The 18,250-nt window shown below is 38.0% G+C and overlaps 1 protein-coding gene and 1 long non-coding RNA gene across 2 annotated transcripts; one reads left to right on the top strand and one right to left on the bottom strand.

Annotated features, from left to right (window-relative positions):
• Positions 1-276: 276 nt before the first annotated feature.
• Positions 277-9,474, top strand: LOC5576005 (SCY1-like protein 2). Its single transcript, XM_001662297.2, has 6 exons — positions 277-529; positions 590-1,195; positions 2,847-3,055; positions 3,115-3,787; positions 8,296-8,680; positions 8,736-9,474. The coding sequence occupies exons 1-6, from the start codon at positions 403-405 to the stop codon at positions 8,998-9,000; spliced, it is 2,265 nt and encodes a 754-aa protein (XP_001662347.2). The 5' UTR covers positions 277-402; the 3' UTR covers positions 9,001-9,474.
• Positions 9,374-11,419, bottom strand: LOC110677999. The gene is made up of 3 exons (XR_002501373.1): positions 10,729-11,419; positions 9,636-9,849; positions 9,374-9,550 (listed from the first exon to the last, which is right to left on the bottom strand). It is a non-coding gene; the product is annotated as an uncharacterized LOC110677999 (long non-coding RNA).
• Positions 11,420-18,250: the final 6,831 nt, after the last annotated feature.

Genomic DNA, 18,250 nt, shown 5'->3' with positions numbered 1-18,250 from the left:
AATTGGCGAGACCCCTTGGTTGGGCTCGAAGGTAGGCCCTTCTGGCTTAGCTTATAAACTCTTTATGAGGAGCCCATCTGGTCCTCTTGAACGAGTGAAGAACTAGCCATATGTGTTAAAATTCACGTTAATAAAGAAAAAAAAAAAAAAAAAAACAGCTTTCTATATGAATTTACTATACGATTTTTTCCCGTGTATAAACCTATTTTTCTTTGAAACAATAGATGGCGCCGCTGTACAAAAAAAGACATCAGTGCGGTCAGTTTCTTCAATTGTCAATGTCATTCTGTTTTCAATGATTAATCGTGTTGTTTTTTTGCGAGCTGCAGGGCAGTGCATAGAAAATTGTTTTAGTTTTATATTGTAATATACAAAGGTTTATAATTTAAGTAATATTCACTTATGGAGGTGTTCAATAAACTGTACACTTCGGTGACGCAAACCGTTTCCCAATTGTCGTCGGTTCTGCCGGGAAATCCCGTCACAAGAGAATACGACATCACTGGTCATATTGCTAGTGCTGGAAGAGGTGAGTAAAACAATATCCAATTCTGCAAGAGGTTCCGGTTTATTCCTTCATTTATTTTAGGTTGCATGTGGAAGATCTACTCTGGCACCAAGAAATCCACCGGACAAGAAGCATCAATCTTCCTGCTGGAGAAAAGACAGTTTGACCGATATTCCAAGGAAGACCGAGAGGAGATATTCGAAATAGCCCGAAGGGGAGTGACACAGATTACGAAAATCCGCCACCCGCAGGTGCTCACGGTGCAGCATCCCCTGGAGGAGAGTCGAGAAAGCTTTGCATTTGCCACGGAGCCGGTGTATGCGAGTTTGGCCAATGTCCTCGGCGACACAACCAACATTCCCTCGCAGGTCATCTCCGAACTCGGAAACTACAGCCTGTACGAAACGGAAATCAAGTACGGCCTGTTGCAGCTTATCGAAGGGATTCAATTTATCCACAATGAAACCAAGCTGGTCCACCGGAACATCAGTCCTCACAGTGTTGTGCTGAATTCACACGGGATATGGAAAATATTTGGCTTCGACTACTGTGTAAGCAGCGAAAATGCCAACCGTTACGATTATAATCCCAACCAGAACATTTTGGCCATACCTAGCTTGGAGTACACCGCTCCGGAATGTGCCCTGGAGAATGGGTACTCGTCACGGGCCGACTATTATGCACTAGGTATGTAATGACTGCTAACAGGGTTGGTAGTAGCTCTTTTTAGACACTAATTCCAAAGTTCCTTTGGGAATTTATTCTCAGTTTTATTCAGGAATTATTCTTGTGACTTCTAAAGACATTGTACAGAAATTACTCTATAGTTTTCTCACCAATTTTCCTTGGAATTTGATCAGAAAGTTTTCAAGGGATACTTAGTGGAAGCTCTCCTGACTTTGCTTCAGCAAATCCAACGCCCAGTAATTTTCAGAGCCACTTATTATTAAATCGATTTCTCGTCAGATACAAGATTTCTACAGGAGCTGTTCCTAGAAAATCCTCAAAGTTTCATTTCACAGTGTTTAAAGATTCTTCAAGGTTTTTTTTTTCAAACCTATTAGAATTTGTAATTCGTAAGCGTATTTGGATTTTTTCGGAGAAACTCCTAAATCACTAAATGAGCTCCTGACGAAATCTTCGTAGTTATGCAAGTGCAAAAATGTCGAAGAATGTTCAAGAATTCCGTTCGATGTTTTTAAATGTATTCTATCAGAAATTCACAGCAGGATTTTATCCAGAATGTCTTTTAAAACAGAAAATTCACGAAAAAAAAAACTGCGGATTCATCGAAGTTCATTTGGGGTGGATCGACTTCAATTTGGGGTCAATATGACCCCAAGGCACAGATAACGTAGTATTTTCATGAAAATCACTGAGAAAATTCGTGGGCTTCGTGGCCATGCGGTTTGCGGCGTCAGTCGTTTAGGCGTATTGTGCCACGAGGTGTAGGTTCGATTCCCGCTCTGGTCGGTGGAAACTTTTCGTCAAACGAAAAATTCATCGCTGGTCTACTGGGTGTTTCGTGTTGTCCGTTGCCTAATGTTTGTGAATGTTCAGTCTGTGCAGCCTTTGGCCACAGATAACAGATGTTTATGTCCGATTGTAAAACTGTGTAAGAAAATTAATGGTGTTTTTAAGTGGCAACACAAGTAGCAACATCGTGGTGGCACTGTTATCGCTATGTTCCCATGATGATGTCTGTGGTGAATATGAAACATTTCAAGATACTTATATTCACCACTGATTGCAGCAATACGTTGTGTGGCGGCGCTAGTGTTTTCAACGTGTTTTAGTTTGAATATTTACACAAGTTTTCAGAAGATTTTTGTTCTAGCATAAACATCTGTTATCTGTGCTTTGGCTGAAGACGGTGTAAATTGTCTCTTTTTTTAAATTATTTTTCAATATAATTGAAAAAATACTTGTGCAAATAAAAAAAAACAGCGGAAATGCACCAACGTGTGAAAAAAAAAACAAATCGGTTAACTATCAAAAAAGTTACTGACAAAGGATTAAGGGGCCTTCCTTAGCCGAGTGGTTATAGTCCGCGGCTACTAAGCAAAGCCATGCTTAATGTGTCTGGAATCGATTCCTGGTCGGACTTCTCTGGGCATAGAGTATGGCAACTTTGGCAAAGAAAGCTCTCAGTTAATAACTTTGGAAGTGCTCATAAGAACATTAAGCTGAGAAGCAGGCTCTGTCCCAGTATGGATGTAATGCCAAGAAGAAGAATAAGAATAAGAAGAAGACAAAGGATTAAAGAAACTCAGTTGCTACCAGCCCTGCTGCTTGAAACGATCAAGAGATTAAATACAATAATTTTGTACATTTTCAGGAGTGCTCATAGGTGCAATATATGCGAAGAAGTGCAATCCGTTCAAGACGTTCGGCCGGGACTACACTGCATTTAAGAAAAACGCCCAAGAGCTGCGTGCCGGAAAGTGTCCAAATCTGATAAACGTTCCACAGGCCGTTCGAAGTCATGTGGAAAAACTGTTGACTGCCAGCCCCGAGAGGAGACCAGATTTGGTACAACTCAGCAAGGTATTACTGTCCTATTCCACGCTTGACGTGTATGATTTGCAACGTGTTTTCAATTTCAGGTTCCCTATTTCGACGACATTGGGGTGAAAAGTCTCAGTTATTTGGACACTCTGTTCCAAAGGGACAATCAGGATAAAGCCAAGTTCTACAAGGGTTTGTCACAGATTATTAAAATGCTACCAGCTCGCATCAACCTGCATCGAATACTTCAGTGTCTGGTGAAAGAATTTGTGCATCCTACCATGATACCGTTCGTTTTGCCCAATGTCCTATTGATAGCCGAGAGCTGCAGCAAGGCAGAGTATGAGAAACACATCTTTCCTCACATCAAATCCATCATGAGCCTTCAAGATCCGGTTCAAATACTGCTTATCTTCATGCAAAACATGGAACTGCTTTTGAAACTAACGTCTACCAACGATGTGAAGCTCTACGTGCTCCCAATGGTGTACAAAGCGCTTGAATCAAACTCCACCCAGGTGCAGGAGCTTTGCTTGGCCGTGCTCCCGTCATTTGCAAATTTAATAGATTACCCATCCATGAAAAACTCGCTTCTGCCACGTATCAAACATCTTTGCGCGAAGAGCGCCGTATCTTCGGTTCGTGTGAATTGTCTCTTATGCGTGGGACAACTGCTTCCTCAACTGGACAAATGGCTGGTCTTGGACGATATACTGATGTTCCTTCCTACTGTTACACCACGCGAACCGGCAGTCATTATGGCAATCATCGGTATGTATGTCCTTGAGTTGAATTAAGTTTGTAAGAGTAACAGTCAAACCAATCATAGTCATGACTTTAATCAAACAATCAACAATGTGAATTCATTCAAACCATTGCTGGGATATATGTAACTCGAAACAACTTTGATTCATGTTTTTCATTTATTGGTGTCATTTTCTTGGATATGCATGGTCATGTTAGCTCTTGCCTAGTAGTAGATTCTGCGTCTACAAAGCAAAGCCATGCTGAAGATGTCTGGGTTCGATTCCCGGTCAGTCTAGAATCTTTTCGTAATGGAAATTTCCCTAACCCTCTAATACCCAACCCCGCCTTTAGACGGGGTACACTTTGGAATTTTGTGTATTTTTCCGTAGCTCGAAAATCAAAATGATTTTATTTTTGGCTTAAACCTTGACTCATAACATGCATATGAAAAATGTTTTTTTTATGATTTTTGAAACTTTTTTGTGTTTTTGAAAATTGTTTGAAAAATTGTATCTTATATAACCATCGAATGCCTGGGGTTTTTTTAACCAGGGTGTCCATCCATCCGGGAAAAGCGGGAAGTACCCGGGAATTTGAAGAACACACCGGGAAAATATGTGTTTCGAACATATGAAGACCGGTCTACTTCAATGATACTAGAAATTTTTGACAGGAGGCTTTCAGAAGGCTGCCCATCAACTTGTACTTTGCATCATGCCTAGTTGGACTGATTTGGTAGAGAAATAGGGTAAGTGTACCAGTTATGGACATAGTGGTTCCCTATTTTCGCCATACGTAATTACTTTAATGTCTCCAAATTTTGAAAAATTTTGTGTGTTGTAGTAGTTAGATTTAAGACATAACTTGATGTTAAAGCATTCAAAAATATTAAAAATGTGAAAGTTATCAAAATTTCACATATAGCCAAATAGGAAACCACTGTGGCCATAACTGGTACACTTTCCCTAGTTAACGATTTCTAGTGTTTTTTTTAATCAAAATCCTTCAAAATTATCTTTGATTTCCTGGGGAGTTGTTGGGTACATTTCCTAACAATTCATACCGATTTATTGTGAAAAGTTTTGTAGATTTTCGGTGGCAAAATGTTAAACAAACTCAAAGGAGATTTCATGGAACACCAATAAGATCTTTAAAACATCTCTAGAAAGGCTGTCAAGATTCTTGGTGAGATGCTTGAAAGATTTCCTTTTAGATTCATTCCAAATTTCTATTGAGATTTTACAGGAATCCTAAGGGAAATCGAGGCGATAATTTACCAATTTCTTCGAGAGATAACTGAAAATTTTATAAGCAGATTGCTAATAAGGTTTCTTGATGATTCTAGAAAAGACCCTTGGCTGATTTTTCTTGAAACTCTTAGGTGATTCGTAGAGGTTTAGAAATCGTGGACAAATTCATTGAGAATTCCATATGACAAGATTTCTGGAGTTACTGATGAGGATTCACGATGCAGCTTTGTCAGGCTTACTGGTTCGACTAGTCCTAGATCTATGACAAAGTTCTTATGAGGTCCCTGATAGTTTTTTTTATGGATACATGCGGATTTATAGTAAATTATTTCAATCATTCCCAATTTGGGAATCCCATCAAATTCCTTGTAAAATTATTCGTGAATTCATGCCAAATTCTTTGATGAATAATTAAATAGCGAGGTTTTCAATGCAGACTTTTGTTAAATTCTTAACAAGAATCTCGACCATATCTTTGAAAAATTGCTTGGAAGATGATTTGTAGATTTATGTCAAAAAATTAAGCCAACATCATAGAAGACAATAAAATGTTTTTTGGCGGAATTTCGTTTCTGTTAAAAAGATCTCTCCTTGGCTACACATGAGTTTCACCAGCTCAAGATTTTTCCGGGAATTATCCTTGGACCATGTCTAACGCATAATTACGAAGGCATTCTTAGAAATTAATTAATTGGCTATCTTTGGAGGCGAACCAGTCTGTGGCTGAAAGCCTCACCAATAAAGAATAAAAATGGCTATTGAACTCTTTTCTTTCGTGGAAATACAGTCTAAATTTAGATACACAGAGCAGATATTTGTTCATATAATTTAAAAACTTCTCTGAATTTCCTATGAATTGATTTATATAATTACATATTTTACTGTTGCGTTCTTCAAGTGTTACTACGTGTTTGTGTAAAGGAAAAGTTTTGAAAAATTCTCCGGAATAGCTGTAAAATCGACTAAAAACTAATCTATCACTTTGTATGGGAGTCTAGTGGCGTCTTTCAACAGCCTACTTGATAGCAAGACAAACACCCCTATTCTTGTTTACGTTCGAATGCTCTTTCGGTCGAAAACTGTTTTGCATTCCCGTTTACGCCTGCATAATCAAGTGAGCCATGCATTCGAACGAATAGGATTCGATCGAAAGTTGAATTCGCCGTAAACGAGAATGAGGGTGAAAGTTTGCCGGGATGATTTGTTTTCTAATATTTTGAGCATCCGAGAAAAATCCGGGAATTGGAAAACTGATTTTAAATGGACACCCTGTTTAACGTGTAATATAAAAAATCGCACTTTCTATATTTTTATTCGAAAATAAAAATTTGGGTATTAGAGGGTTATCTTCCAAAATGAAAATGAAAAAATGAAAACTGGTAAAAAAGTACTTAGTTAATAACTATGGAAGCGCTTCTTTAACCCCTCTACCGGCAGCTTAATTTTTTACCGCAATAAAAATATTCAAAGCTTGATAACTTTTTTGTTTCTCCATATTTTTGCACCATTATTTAACAAGTTCTTAAAAAACTCTTCTAGTTTTAGAATCTGTGTCGATATTGATCCTTAGTCAACTGGATCCTGAGATATTCCGAAATCCCTTGGGGACCGACGTTTTGCCATGACCCACGTAAATATTTCAGGCTACAGAATTTTTATCGTATTCGACTATTCACTCTTCGGAACAATATATTAATGAGGGTATGTTGTGAAAAAATGAAGCAATTTAGTGATTTAAAATCAGAAGAGCACATTGATGTTGGATTTGAGAACTTTCGAAAAATAAGCCGCACCCTAATGTACAAATAGAGGCAATCATGACATATGACAAGGTTGCGGAAGCACACGAGAGCTGACCCGCAAAGCCTTTAAGCGGCGTTGTCGCACGAGGAACAGCGTATACGATGGTGCTGCAGCTGTAGGTATGTTTCTCAGTAAACACGTAAATTCTAAAACAAGCTCAAATATGCCGGGATAAGGATGGAGGTATCCTCGCGTGAGGTTATTGAAAGATGGAAGCAGCATTACGATGGACACCTGAATGCCATAGAAGCGGAAGACCAAGGCAGCAAGAGGAATGGTTACATCGGTACGGCGGATGACGGATACGTGCACCAACTCCCACCCCCATTATACCCAATATACAAAAAGGGTGACAAGTTGAAATGTAAGAACTAATCGAGCGATCACTATTCTTAACGCAGCCTTTAAGGGGGCAGGATTTGTCATTGATTTCGGAATTTTCAAAAGCAGTTTTTCCGTTCAAAATCAAGAAAATTTACAGGAAAATGTGTTCACTATTTTCCAATCGAGACACAGTGAACACATTTTAATCGAATAATTTTTCTGTTTGAAGCAGAAAAAACTGCTTTTAAAGTTTCGATGATTACGATGACGGAGCGTTGAACGTTTAAGTGCTTTTTTCAGATCATCTTTCGCCGTCTATCGTCGCTAGCAAGCAGATTTGTAATAAGTTAACAAGCCAATTCCATGGACGGGCGATCGATAACAGACCAAATCTGTATGTTGCGACAGATCCTCCAAAATTGTCGCGTATATCAAGTTCATACGCACCACCTATTTATCTATTTCAAAGCGATCATCAACCGCGAAGAGCTTTAGCAAATTATCGTTCGAGGAGTGATCAACTGCCTATCAAAATTTCAATCGTTCACCATAAACCACCGCATCTTGGCCTACGACTCTTGGTTCCCCAACAAGCCTACACCTCTTCGTGGAGATTCTGCCTCATCGCCCAGGCCCTGTCTTCTCGTCCAGGCTCTGCTTCCTCGTAGTCAACCATCGTGTCGGCCTAAACATTTTACTCACAGATATGGATTGTGATGTTCCAGCATTGCAACATATTCTTCTTCTTTTTTCTGGCGTTACGTCCCAACTGGGACAAAGCCTGCTGCTCGGTATAGTGTTCTTATGAGGATTCCACAGTTATTAACTGAGAGTTTTCTTTGACAATTTACTATTTTTGCATTCGTATCCTCGACCGATGGGATTTGAACCCATGGCCCTCAGCTTGGTATTGCTGAATAGCTACGCATTTATCGCTTACATTTTACATCAGGGCTATCTGGGCTCCCCACTTCAACATATATAAAAATTAAAAAAAAAAACTCTTCATACGATTTGTGACGCTGCTGAAAATGCCGTGAGAAGAATGCAAAGCGTTTGTCGATTAATCTAGTATAACATTTCATAAGGACTTAAATCCAGTATAACATACAAATAGTGCTATAGAGATATTAATATTACTTATTATTTGTTCAGGTATCTACAAAGTTGCGGCAAATAATGAAATGCTCGGAATCCCAAAGGAATTTGCCGCCAATAAAGTACTTCCCTTCCTGTGGCCGTTATCAATTGAAAACGGCCTAACGTTACAACAGTATCACGTTATTACGGCGTTCATAAGCGAGTTGTCGCAAAAAGTTCAATCAGAGCATACCAGAAAGCTGGAACAATTGAACACGGGTGCTACCGACAGTAATCCATTGCAGTACGACATTTTGGCCCCATCAAAGACCGATAATGGAAACTCTGATGACCAGCAAATTGGAATAGCGACCAAGGACTTTGTCGATAAAGCGAAAATTGAAAAGCCAGCGACATCCCGACCGTTAACTCTTGGCGAAATGAAACCTATGGAGAACAGGTAAATCACACTTTATTAAAAACGTCCCACAATACTAAATTACTGTAATTTGTAGCGTCCCCAAATTAAGCGCTCCGATGAACTCCACATTTTCGCTATCCACGCAGCCGACCTCGTTTGTGCCGCCCCAATCGTCTTTCCAGCCCATACCGATGTGGCAGCAGCCACAACGACCTGCGGTTCCACAGTACAATCCCGTCGGGGCCAACTACAATGGCAATCCCCCTATGGACCAGTTTCAAGCTCTTCTGCCGTCTACGACTAGCAGTAACCTTCTGAATAACCATAGTCAACTAAAACTCCACTGCTCCAGCCTATGAACAGTTTACGAAGCAGCACCACTGTCGCTAGTCAAGGCAGTAACATATTGACGAAAGAAGATATTTTAGAATTTTTAAAGTAATTGACAGATAATTGGTGTAGTTTCATCACAGAAAAAAAAAATATTTAAACCGTGGAGAGTATCTGTACTTAGTGTCATGTTAGCTTTTCGTAACAAGGATCTTAGTATTTGAAGATCGTGTGTCAGCTGTATGATTTTTAGCAGCTTCATTTGATAAATTGTGAGGATTGTTCTCAATTCCAAATATACATGAACGTTTCTTTGCAATCATGGCATATAACAAGGCATTTTTTCAAAACTATCTTCTAGTACTGAATATCTACATTCCTGGAAAGCTAACACTATGAAACTTGTTATTAGAAAATGGTTTCTATTGTTAATCATATATAACTTATTCGTCACTGTATTGTATAACACATGTCCAATAAAGTATACTGTGCATTAAAAATTATTATTTTCTGCCTAATTTAATTTTCATATCAACAATCCACGACGAAACTGGAAGTATAATAGCTAGTGCTTTTGGTCTGTAAAAAGAAAGAAGGAGGTATCAATCCAAGGCCCCGTCCATTTCATAGTTCTTTGTGGCTGTATATCTATCTACCTACTTACCTACCTTTCCCTTTACACTTAATTATTCATCATTGAAGCGTCGTTTATAGCTGCTGATGGGGAAGGTCCAATACCTTGGGTGGATAGCTCAGCCGGTTCCTGTCCCCAACATCGATAGGATTTGTTTCACAGCCACACAAAAGGTTCCATGTCCATGCACAAACGTTTTCAAGCGGGGCGTTCTAGCTGTTCTAACAGCTTTCTCGGGATTCACCTAAAGTAAATTTAACGATCAACGCTCCGTCATCGTAATCATCGTCATCATCAAAACTTCAAAAGCAGTTTTTTTTGTTCAAAACTAAAAATTATTCGATGAAATGTGTTCACTGTGTTTCGGTTGGGAAAAAGAATACAGTAAACACATTTCCCGTAAAATTTCTTGATTTTGAACGAAAAAAAAACTGTTTTTGAAAATTCCAAAATCAATGACGGATCCTGCCCCCTTAACCCTCTAATACCCAACCCCGCCTTAGACGGGGTAAACTTTGGAATTTTGTGTATTTTTTCGTAACTCGGAAATCGAAATGATTTATTTTTGGATTTAACCTTGACTTATAACATGCATATAAGGAAGGTTTTTTATGACTTTTGAAACTTTTTTGTATTTTTGAAAATTGTTTGAAAAATTGTATTCCTATATAACCTACAAATGCCTGGGATTCATTAATGTGTTATATAAAAAATCGAAGCTTTTATATTTTTCTACGATCAACCTATCACAGAAGAAGGGCTTGGTGGAATTAAAATAATTTCAAACCTGTATTTCCGTTAATTACACGGAAAATAAAAATAATTCCAGAAAAAAAATTAAAATTTAATATTTTTAAAAGTACCGTAAAACTTGAATTTTTATTATTGCCAAAATCAGTAACCCAGAAGAGGGCTCCAAGAAAAAATGAAAAAGAATAGGGATGTTCAAAAATGAAAATTATATTAAATCAAAAACCAAAATTCACAAATTTGCGAATAAAATAAATTATTGCCCAAAACGTGTTTAGAACGATTTTAGATAACGAAAATGATTTTAGATCGAAAATAAAAATTTGGGTATTAGAGGGTTAACACTCGCGACAAATAAAACGAATAAATTAACCGGCCGTGGGTCCACTCCCGTGTGCTTTGGTGACCTGGTAGAATTGGACTGGTCGTAGTTCAACTCTTCAGGGCTATCGGTCCGCTGGTCTCCCGCTGCGATGGTTTACCTCGCTGATGCTCAGAGCGGTTCTCGCCGCTTTTATCTGGCTTTCCTTATCACTCCTACGGCACTGATGATGATAATGATCATGATGATGATGATGACTGGGATGGATGCTGGAATCGCCTGGAGAGTGCGAGATTGGATGCCTGGGAGATCCAGTCTCTTCATATTGGTACGGTGATTCGGCTAGGCTCACTCTTGATCCTATAACATTTCCCCGAATACCATTACCCCGAAAACCATCACCCCGAATGGTCAAGTACCCCGAATAGTCCGTTACCCCAAATTACCCCGGAGATTTTGCTGATATTTGGGGCTGCTGAAGCTGACGGCATTCAGTTAGGCACAGGGTCGTACTTTAGGGGTTTTAATGTACAATCAAACACCCTCATCCACCCTGAAATTCGTCGAATTCTGAAAATATAGAGAAATCCTCTTCGGCGGGATGGGATGATGGGAAAGGGACGTAGGGCTACTGAGATGGGCAAGTTGTTTCATTGGGTTTCACCTGAGACCACGGTATACACAACAAGGTAGGCTATTCCCACGTGTAAACAACGATTTTCCATCAAAACATGTGTCGTCATTTCTATCGTCAAGCATGAGGCCTTGAGGATAATAAATACAGTCGACTCTCCACAACTCGATATATTCTATAACTCGATGGATTTTGCGGTCCCTTCAAATTCCCATACATCATGCTCTCCATAAGTCGATATTTCTATAACTCGATATCTTCACTAGTCGATGCCAAGTGGGAGGAAAATTTCCCTCCATAACTCGATATCCATCTAAAACCGTTTATAAGGAAGACATGGACCATATCTGGTTTGGCAGTGCATAAAGGACTTGCAAATTGTTATAAACTTTAAAAACATAAAATTCAAGCATAATTTTTCAAATCGGCGTATCTAACATTTGGATGGATTCGAGAAAAATGCGATGCAATATATTGTAAAGCATTTTAAATCCTATTTAAAATGTTTTGCATTTTTTCTATTGTTGTGTCTTCTACAAGTTGAAAAAAAGAACACTGTTTCTAACCACTATTAAACAATTCCGATTCGTTTTGAATTAGATTGAAAAACTGGTGAAATTATCGAATAAACCCTTGTGCATTGTGCTGCTCACATACACCATGATGATTCGTCGATACCATACCTTGATTGATACATACACCTTGCTTGATGCGTCGGTTTGACAGTTCGTTTTTCACATGCGTCACGTCATATACACCAGTATTGTTTTGAAGTTGCACATACACCGGTTTGCAAATTCCCTTAAAACCTAATAGAGTTCGTTAATTCGACAGTTTCTACGTTCAACTACAACGAATATTGGTTTGCGAATGTTTCCAATTTCAACTCGACTAACAGGGGCACCGGACGGAGCTGTGAGTAATAAAAGTAGATGGAGAACAGTTGTTGTGAGAAATTTGGTAAGAAATATTGTCTAGAACCGAATACTGATGATGTTCCACATCAGTTTGCCGACTGACTAGCTACAATTGTAGAAATCCGAATTTTCTCGATTTCCAACATGTTTAGTGATTCGGAAACGGTATGACGTATCTGCTGATTCAAATTTTATGTTTTGATTCGGCATATAGGTCAATTTACTATGAGCATATGTACGGGTGTATGCGCTAGCATGAAAATGTTGACAGTTGAGTCGCTTTACAAACACATGGTGTATGTAGCCAAATTAAAAACACTGAGTAAAGTGCACATAGGGCAGAATTGAAATTTATTTCAAAAAATCGAAAAATGGTTTTAGGAATACTTTTGTTGGCTCAATATGTAGATTATGCGTTTGTCAAGCCCATGCAAAGCAAATCTCGGTTTGTTTATTTTTGCAAATACGTCGGATTGAAGAATTATGCTTGAAATAAAAAAATAATTTTTAGTAGAGGGATTCCACGGAGGCATGCAAGTCATTCTGATCGACCATTTCAAAAATATATGAAACTTTGCACAGTTTTTCAGTTCCATCTAAATCGTCATTTTCCGATATCAAATCTTCAAGTTGAGTCACGACTAACTTTTCAAAAGGGTGTATGTGAAAATGGTTCAAAAATATTCAAAAAGCTGCCACAGCAAAAACGGTTCGTTCGATTGTTAGACAACTAAAGAAACAAAGTTAGACAACTAAATAATAATTCCAAAAAAATACACACAGTAAAAAAAAATTTTTTTTTTGCATTAAAAAACATCATTTTTGTCACAAAAACTCAAATATCTCAAAACCCTATCGGAATACCAACGTAATTTTTTGAGGGAAAACGGTCCATTATATTAGCTATCTACCATAAAAATTTGGTGATGGCCAATAAACAAAAAAGTTATGACATTTCAAATATTTCACAAATTTGACACTTGGTGAAATTTTTTTTTTCATTGTTAATTTTTTTTAGGACCGTAGTTTGTTGCTGAATTTTTTGTTAAGGGTACCACATGAGATTAACAAGTTGTTTTCATGATATTTTATTTAATTATAGCATCTATTAGAAAGTTAGACGCGATCCAGTGTTGTGATCTAAAGTCTTGATAGTGTCATATTTTTTATTGTACGTAACTGAAGAAAAATTCTCTCAATAGTGTTGAAACCTTTTGATAAAAGAAACCTATAAGAAATCTAATATTGAAGACAAAAGCTACAAAAAAAGTTTTCTATACAGGTATACGACTAGTTTACCTGCAAAAAGTTTACCTCGTAGAGAACAAGGCGGGTCTATACCCAGGTGATCTAGTATACGTAAAGCAGGTCGGTTTTCTCGGCGCTGGGTTTCTCCACAAAGTTAAAATCTGATTACACCTGGGTATAGACCCGCCTTGGTAGAGAATATACTTTGTTAATCATATTTGGGAGAAAGCGAGTAACTTCAACAACATCAAAAACATGATAGGTACATACCATGAACATACTCACGAAAAAGCTAAAAATATACTACCACTATGGTTATAAAAGATTTAATTGTAAATTTTTTTTCAGTCAAGCAAACGACACCAAACTAGTCAGTAAAAACTTAAAAGGGATTTTGTTTATTAAAATCTAACGAGCAACATGAGTAGTCGCTTTCTCAACTGTTGCAGGCCGTTTGCAGAAAAAAAGTGTTCGAAAGAGCTACGAAATCTCACCGAAAGCACCATAGATAAACTGAAAGCGGCTGGTTATGCTCCAATGTCTACATTGAATACAAATTTACGCATTTGTACGTCCTGCCGTTTAAACGTTGACAAACGGACAATCTGTACATCATCGGTGGATCAGGTTGCAGGAAGTTCGAAAACAACAACAACTGAGGAATTATTAGATGCACCGACAACAACTGAGGAGTTACCAGAAGTACCAAGTGCAGATAGTCTTGCCACGGTACCATCAGCGACATCTGTTTCAACAAATCAATCAGAAGATGAGTGCATCCAGAAGGTCAACATCGAACGCTTCAACGAAGGGATAGCTGGAATAAAAGTGACTCCGATTAAATGGACGAAGATGGGTTACGTCAATTATCCCGAGAAAAAATACCGTGAAATCAACGAAGCTGTACGAAGAAACCTCTTCAAATTAGGACCTGAGGATGTGGAAAATACAGACTACGATGAGGTAATTATGAATATGAAGGAAAGGTTCTCGAATCTAGCCACGACAAGGAAAGAAAAATTATTGATTTTGTCGATGCTGCCAAGCTCGTGGTCTATTCAAGACGCCATTGATGAGTTCAAAACCAATAGAAATACAGCAAAAGAGGCAAAACAATTCAAAAATAACTGTCTTGTAACCAAAAATGCTAGGTTGAGTACTTCATTAACAGAAAAAAAATTCAATATTTTGAAGACGATGAAGTAAGTAGAGCTATGCCTGGCCAAAAAGATTATGTATCTGTAAAAAAAGATGGAAAGCGTCAAGCAATCCAAAAACGATTAATGATGACTACTTTGAAAGAAGCGTATACACGCTTCAAGGAAATTAACGAAAATATTAAGGTAGGTTTTTCCTCATTTGCAAGCCTTCGTCCAAGGCAATGCAAGCTTCTATCCAATTCAGGAACACATAATGTTTGTGTGTGCACAACACACGAAAATATTAACCTAATCTTACATAGTTTGAAAAGAATCAATTTATCAAAGGATATTAAAATGTTAACTGGTCTTTTGTGTGAAAATACAACATCAAATTGCTATCTACGATCTTGTTCGGATTGTCCAGATTCTTCATCATTGGAAAATACTTTATTCGCAGTTTGAAGAAAATTATATTGATCAGTTATCATTTGAGCAATGGGTGACCACGGATAGGTGTGACCTAGAAACTATTGTAAAACCTGTAGATGACTTTGTGTCATTTTTTTGCTTGAAATTAGAAAGTTTAATTCATCACGACTTTATTAAAACAGAGCAATCCCGCTTTTTAAAAAATACGAAAAATACATTACAAGATGGTGAATTTTTAGTCATTTGTGATTTTTCTGAAAACTATAGCTTTTGTATTGCAAGATGAAGTGCAGTCCCATCAACTGGAACGTACAACAAGCTTACAATTCATCCATTCGTTTATTTATTTCAATGGAAGTACGCCAAATTGAACATTTTAGTTTTATTGTAATTTCCGAAGATTTAAGACACGACTCAGTATCTGTAAATTTTGTTCATTGCCAAAATGATTAACTTTTTACGCGTTGATAAGGATAAAGAAATCAGAAAGATATATTCATGTCTGATGGAGGCAGCATCGCAGTACAAAAACCGTAAGAATTTTTTGAGCCTATGTCATTTAAATCAAAGTACGGAATTGATGCAGAATGGCATTTCTTTGCTACGTCACATGGCAAAGGTCCTTGTGATGCTATTGGAGGAACCATAAAATCGCATGGCCACAAGAGCAAGTTTAGCCAAAGAACGTGAGCATCCAATTGAAAACTGCAAAAGAACTATTTGATTGGGCGAATCGCAGAAAAAGAAGAAGATTTAACAAAATTATCATTTTGTTTTACTACTACTGAAGAGTACGAATTAACGGCATCAGAGCTCAGCGAGCAATATAATAACGCGAAAACGATCCAAGGAACCCAAAAATTTCACTGTTTCATTCCATTGTCAGAAAATAAAATTAAAGCAAAACTATACTCGAACTGTACTGATAATGATGCAAAAGTGTTCGATATGTAAAAAAATTGAATAACAATAATAATTAAATAAAAGTAATAATAAAATGTTTTCATGATCTCATAACGCATACCCAAATTTAAAACTTTTAAAGTTTATATATAACATTTAGAAACTCATCGATCATACTCTAAAAAAAAATATCCTGGTAAAAACAAAATATTTTCGTGTAATCTGTTAATTCATTTTAATTTATGCATATATACATATACATATAATATTTATACATATACATAATATTTATACATATAATATACATAATACTAATGAATACATGAAAACGACTTGTTTAATTCACGCAAGGCCCTTAACAATAAAATCAGCAACAAACTGCGGTTCCCGTAATAATTTACACCGAAAAAAATTTTTTTTTCTACTAAATGTGAAAATTGTGACATGTTTGAAATGTCATAACTTTTTTGTTTATTGGCTTACCATCACCAAATTTTTATGGTAGATAGCTAATATAATGGACGGTCGTTTTCCCTCAAAAAATTACGTTGGTATTCCGATAGGGTTTTGAGATATTTGAGTTTTTGTGTCAAAAATTAGTTTTTTAATGCAAAAAAAAAATTTTTTTTACTGTGTGTATTTTTTTTGGAATCTTTATTTAGTTGTCTAACTTTGTTTCTTTAGTTGTCTAACAATCGAACGAACCGTTTTTGCTGTGCAGCTTTTTGAATATTTTTGAACCATTTTCACATACACCCTTTTGAAAAGTTAGTCGTGACTCAACTTGAAGATTTGATATCGGAAAATGACGATTTAGATGGAACTGGAAAACTGTGCAAAGTTTCAGCTCAATAGAAAAAAATGAATTAAAAAATTTACCAAATTTTGGTGCTGTTGCTTGGAATCAGTCCTTTGCGAGTCTCTATAGGCCTATTCACAAGACGTTTCAAATCAGCTGATCGGGAAGCTCTTTGACATTTCTTCTATGGACATGACAGTCCCGTGTTAGCACCGGTCCTCCACCGATGTACATAAATGCATAGACGGATCTGTCACATGAAAAGGCCTATCAGGGTTTCACGATGTCGTCTTCTGGAAGCGGCAGAATGCAAAGCTTTTCGACCGGTCGGGTCAAGAGTCCGGTGGCAGTTTTAAGGGTCACTACTGTTGAGCGCGCAACCGATCACGTTGCCATTAGCAACCTAACTAGATATAGTTTGAATTCAATCGTAGTAGGCTAAGAAATTTTCAAATAAAATTCTGTCTCTTTTGCCGACGTTCTCACCCAATAAAGACGTGTTCACGTGTAACTCTGCCTATTTTATTAGGTTATCGGCCCAGCGCGGAAAAAGTAGTGCTTGCGACGCGAAAAAAATCCGAATTGAGGTTCTGATGGAGGACAAAAATTTGTTGAACTGTCTGGAGAACGCCATCGAGGACGAGGAGTACGCGAGGGATCTCCCGGAGGACACGGCTGCTGTCAGGGCGGAGAAGAAGAAGAACCTCGAAGAACACATGGCTAGGGACCGGAAGTGCAAAAATTTACTCATCCACCGAATAGCAGAGGACCAACTGTTATTCGCGAAGGACAAAAGGACGGTGAAAGAAGCGTGGGACGCTTTGAAGAACGCATTCGAGCGTGTCGGAATCGCCGGGAAGCTTTTCCTGAAGAAGCAGTTCCAGGAGTTGCGTTTGAGAGAAGGAGAAAACGTTGAGGTATAGGGTGCCGGTGCCATTAGTGGACTACCTAAGCTATAAAAAATCATAACGAAATAACTAAAATCTTTAACACAGATCTTTTGGCGTCAACAGAAAGATTTGAACCTCTACTATATGGGAAAAATATAAAAAGAATGATAAAACTATTTTTTTAACATAAAATCGCTTGAGCCACTATTGGTACACGTGTTCCAGTACTTGCGCTAGTGCTCCAGTAGTAGACGTTCGGGAATGATTGATGTTGTGTTGAGCGGCGTTCATCTCGTCCGTTGGAACTCATACACTCCGACGTGTGTGGGCCGTTTACTCCGACTACGTGGAATGGCAAGCGCTATTATGTGTCGTTTATGGACGACTATAGCCACTTCACGACGGTTTATTTGCTCGAATCGAAAGATGAGGTCCTGGAGACATTCGAGCAGTACTGTGCACTGGTGACGTCATTCTTCGGCACAAGGGTGTCGAGGCTCCGGTGCGACAACGGCGGGGAGTACACTGGTCAGTCGTTCAAGAAGTATTGCCGCACTGAAGGCATCCGTATGGAGACAACCGTTCCGTACCCTCCGCAGCAGAACGGGGTA

This window comes from Aedes aegypti, chromosome 1, assembly GCF_002204515.2.
Source record: "Aedes aegypti strain LVP_AGWG chromosome 1, AaegL5.0 Primary Assembly, whole genome shotgun sequence".
NCBI lineage: Eukaryota > Metazoa > Arthropoda > Insecta > Diptera > Culicidae > Aedes > Aedes aegypti.
This window is presented reverse-complemented; position numbering and strand designations above follow the sequence as displayed.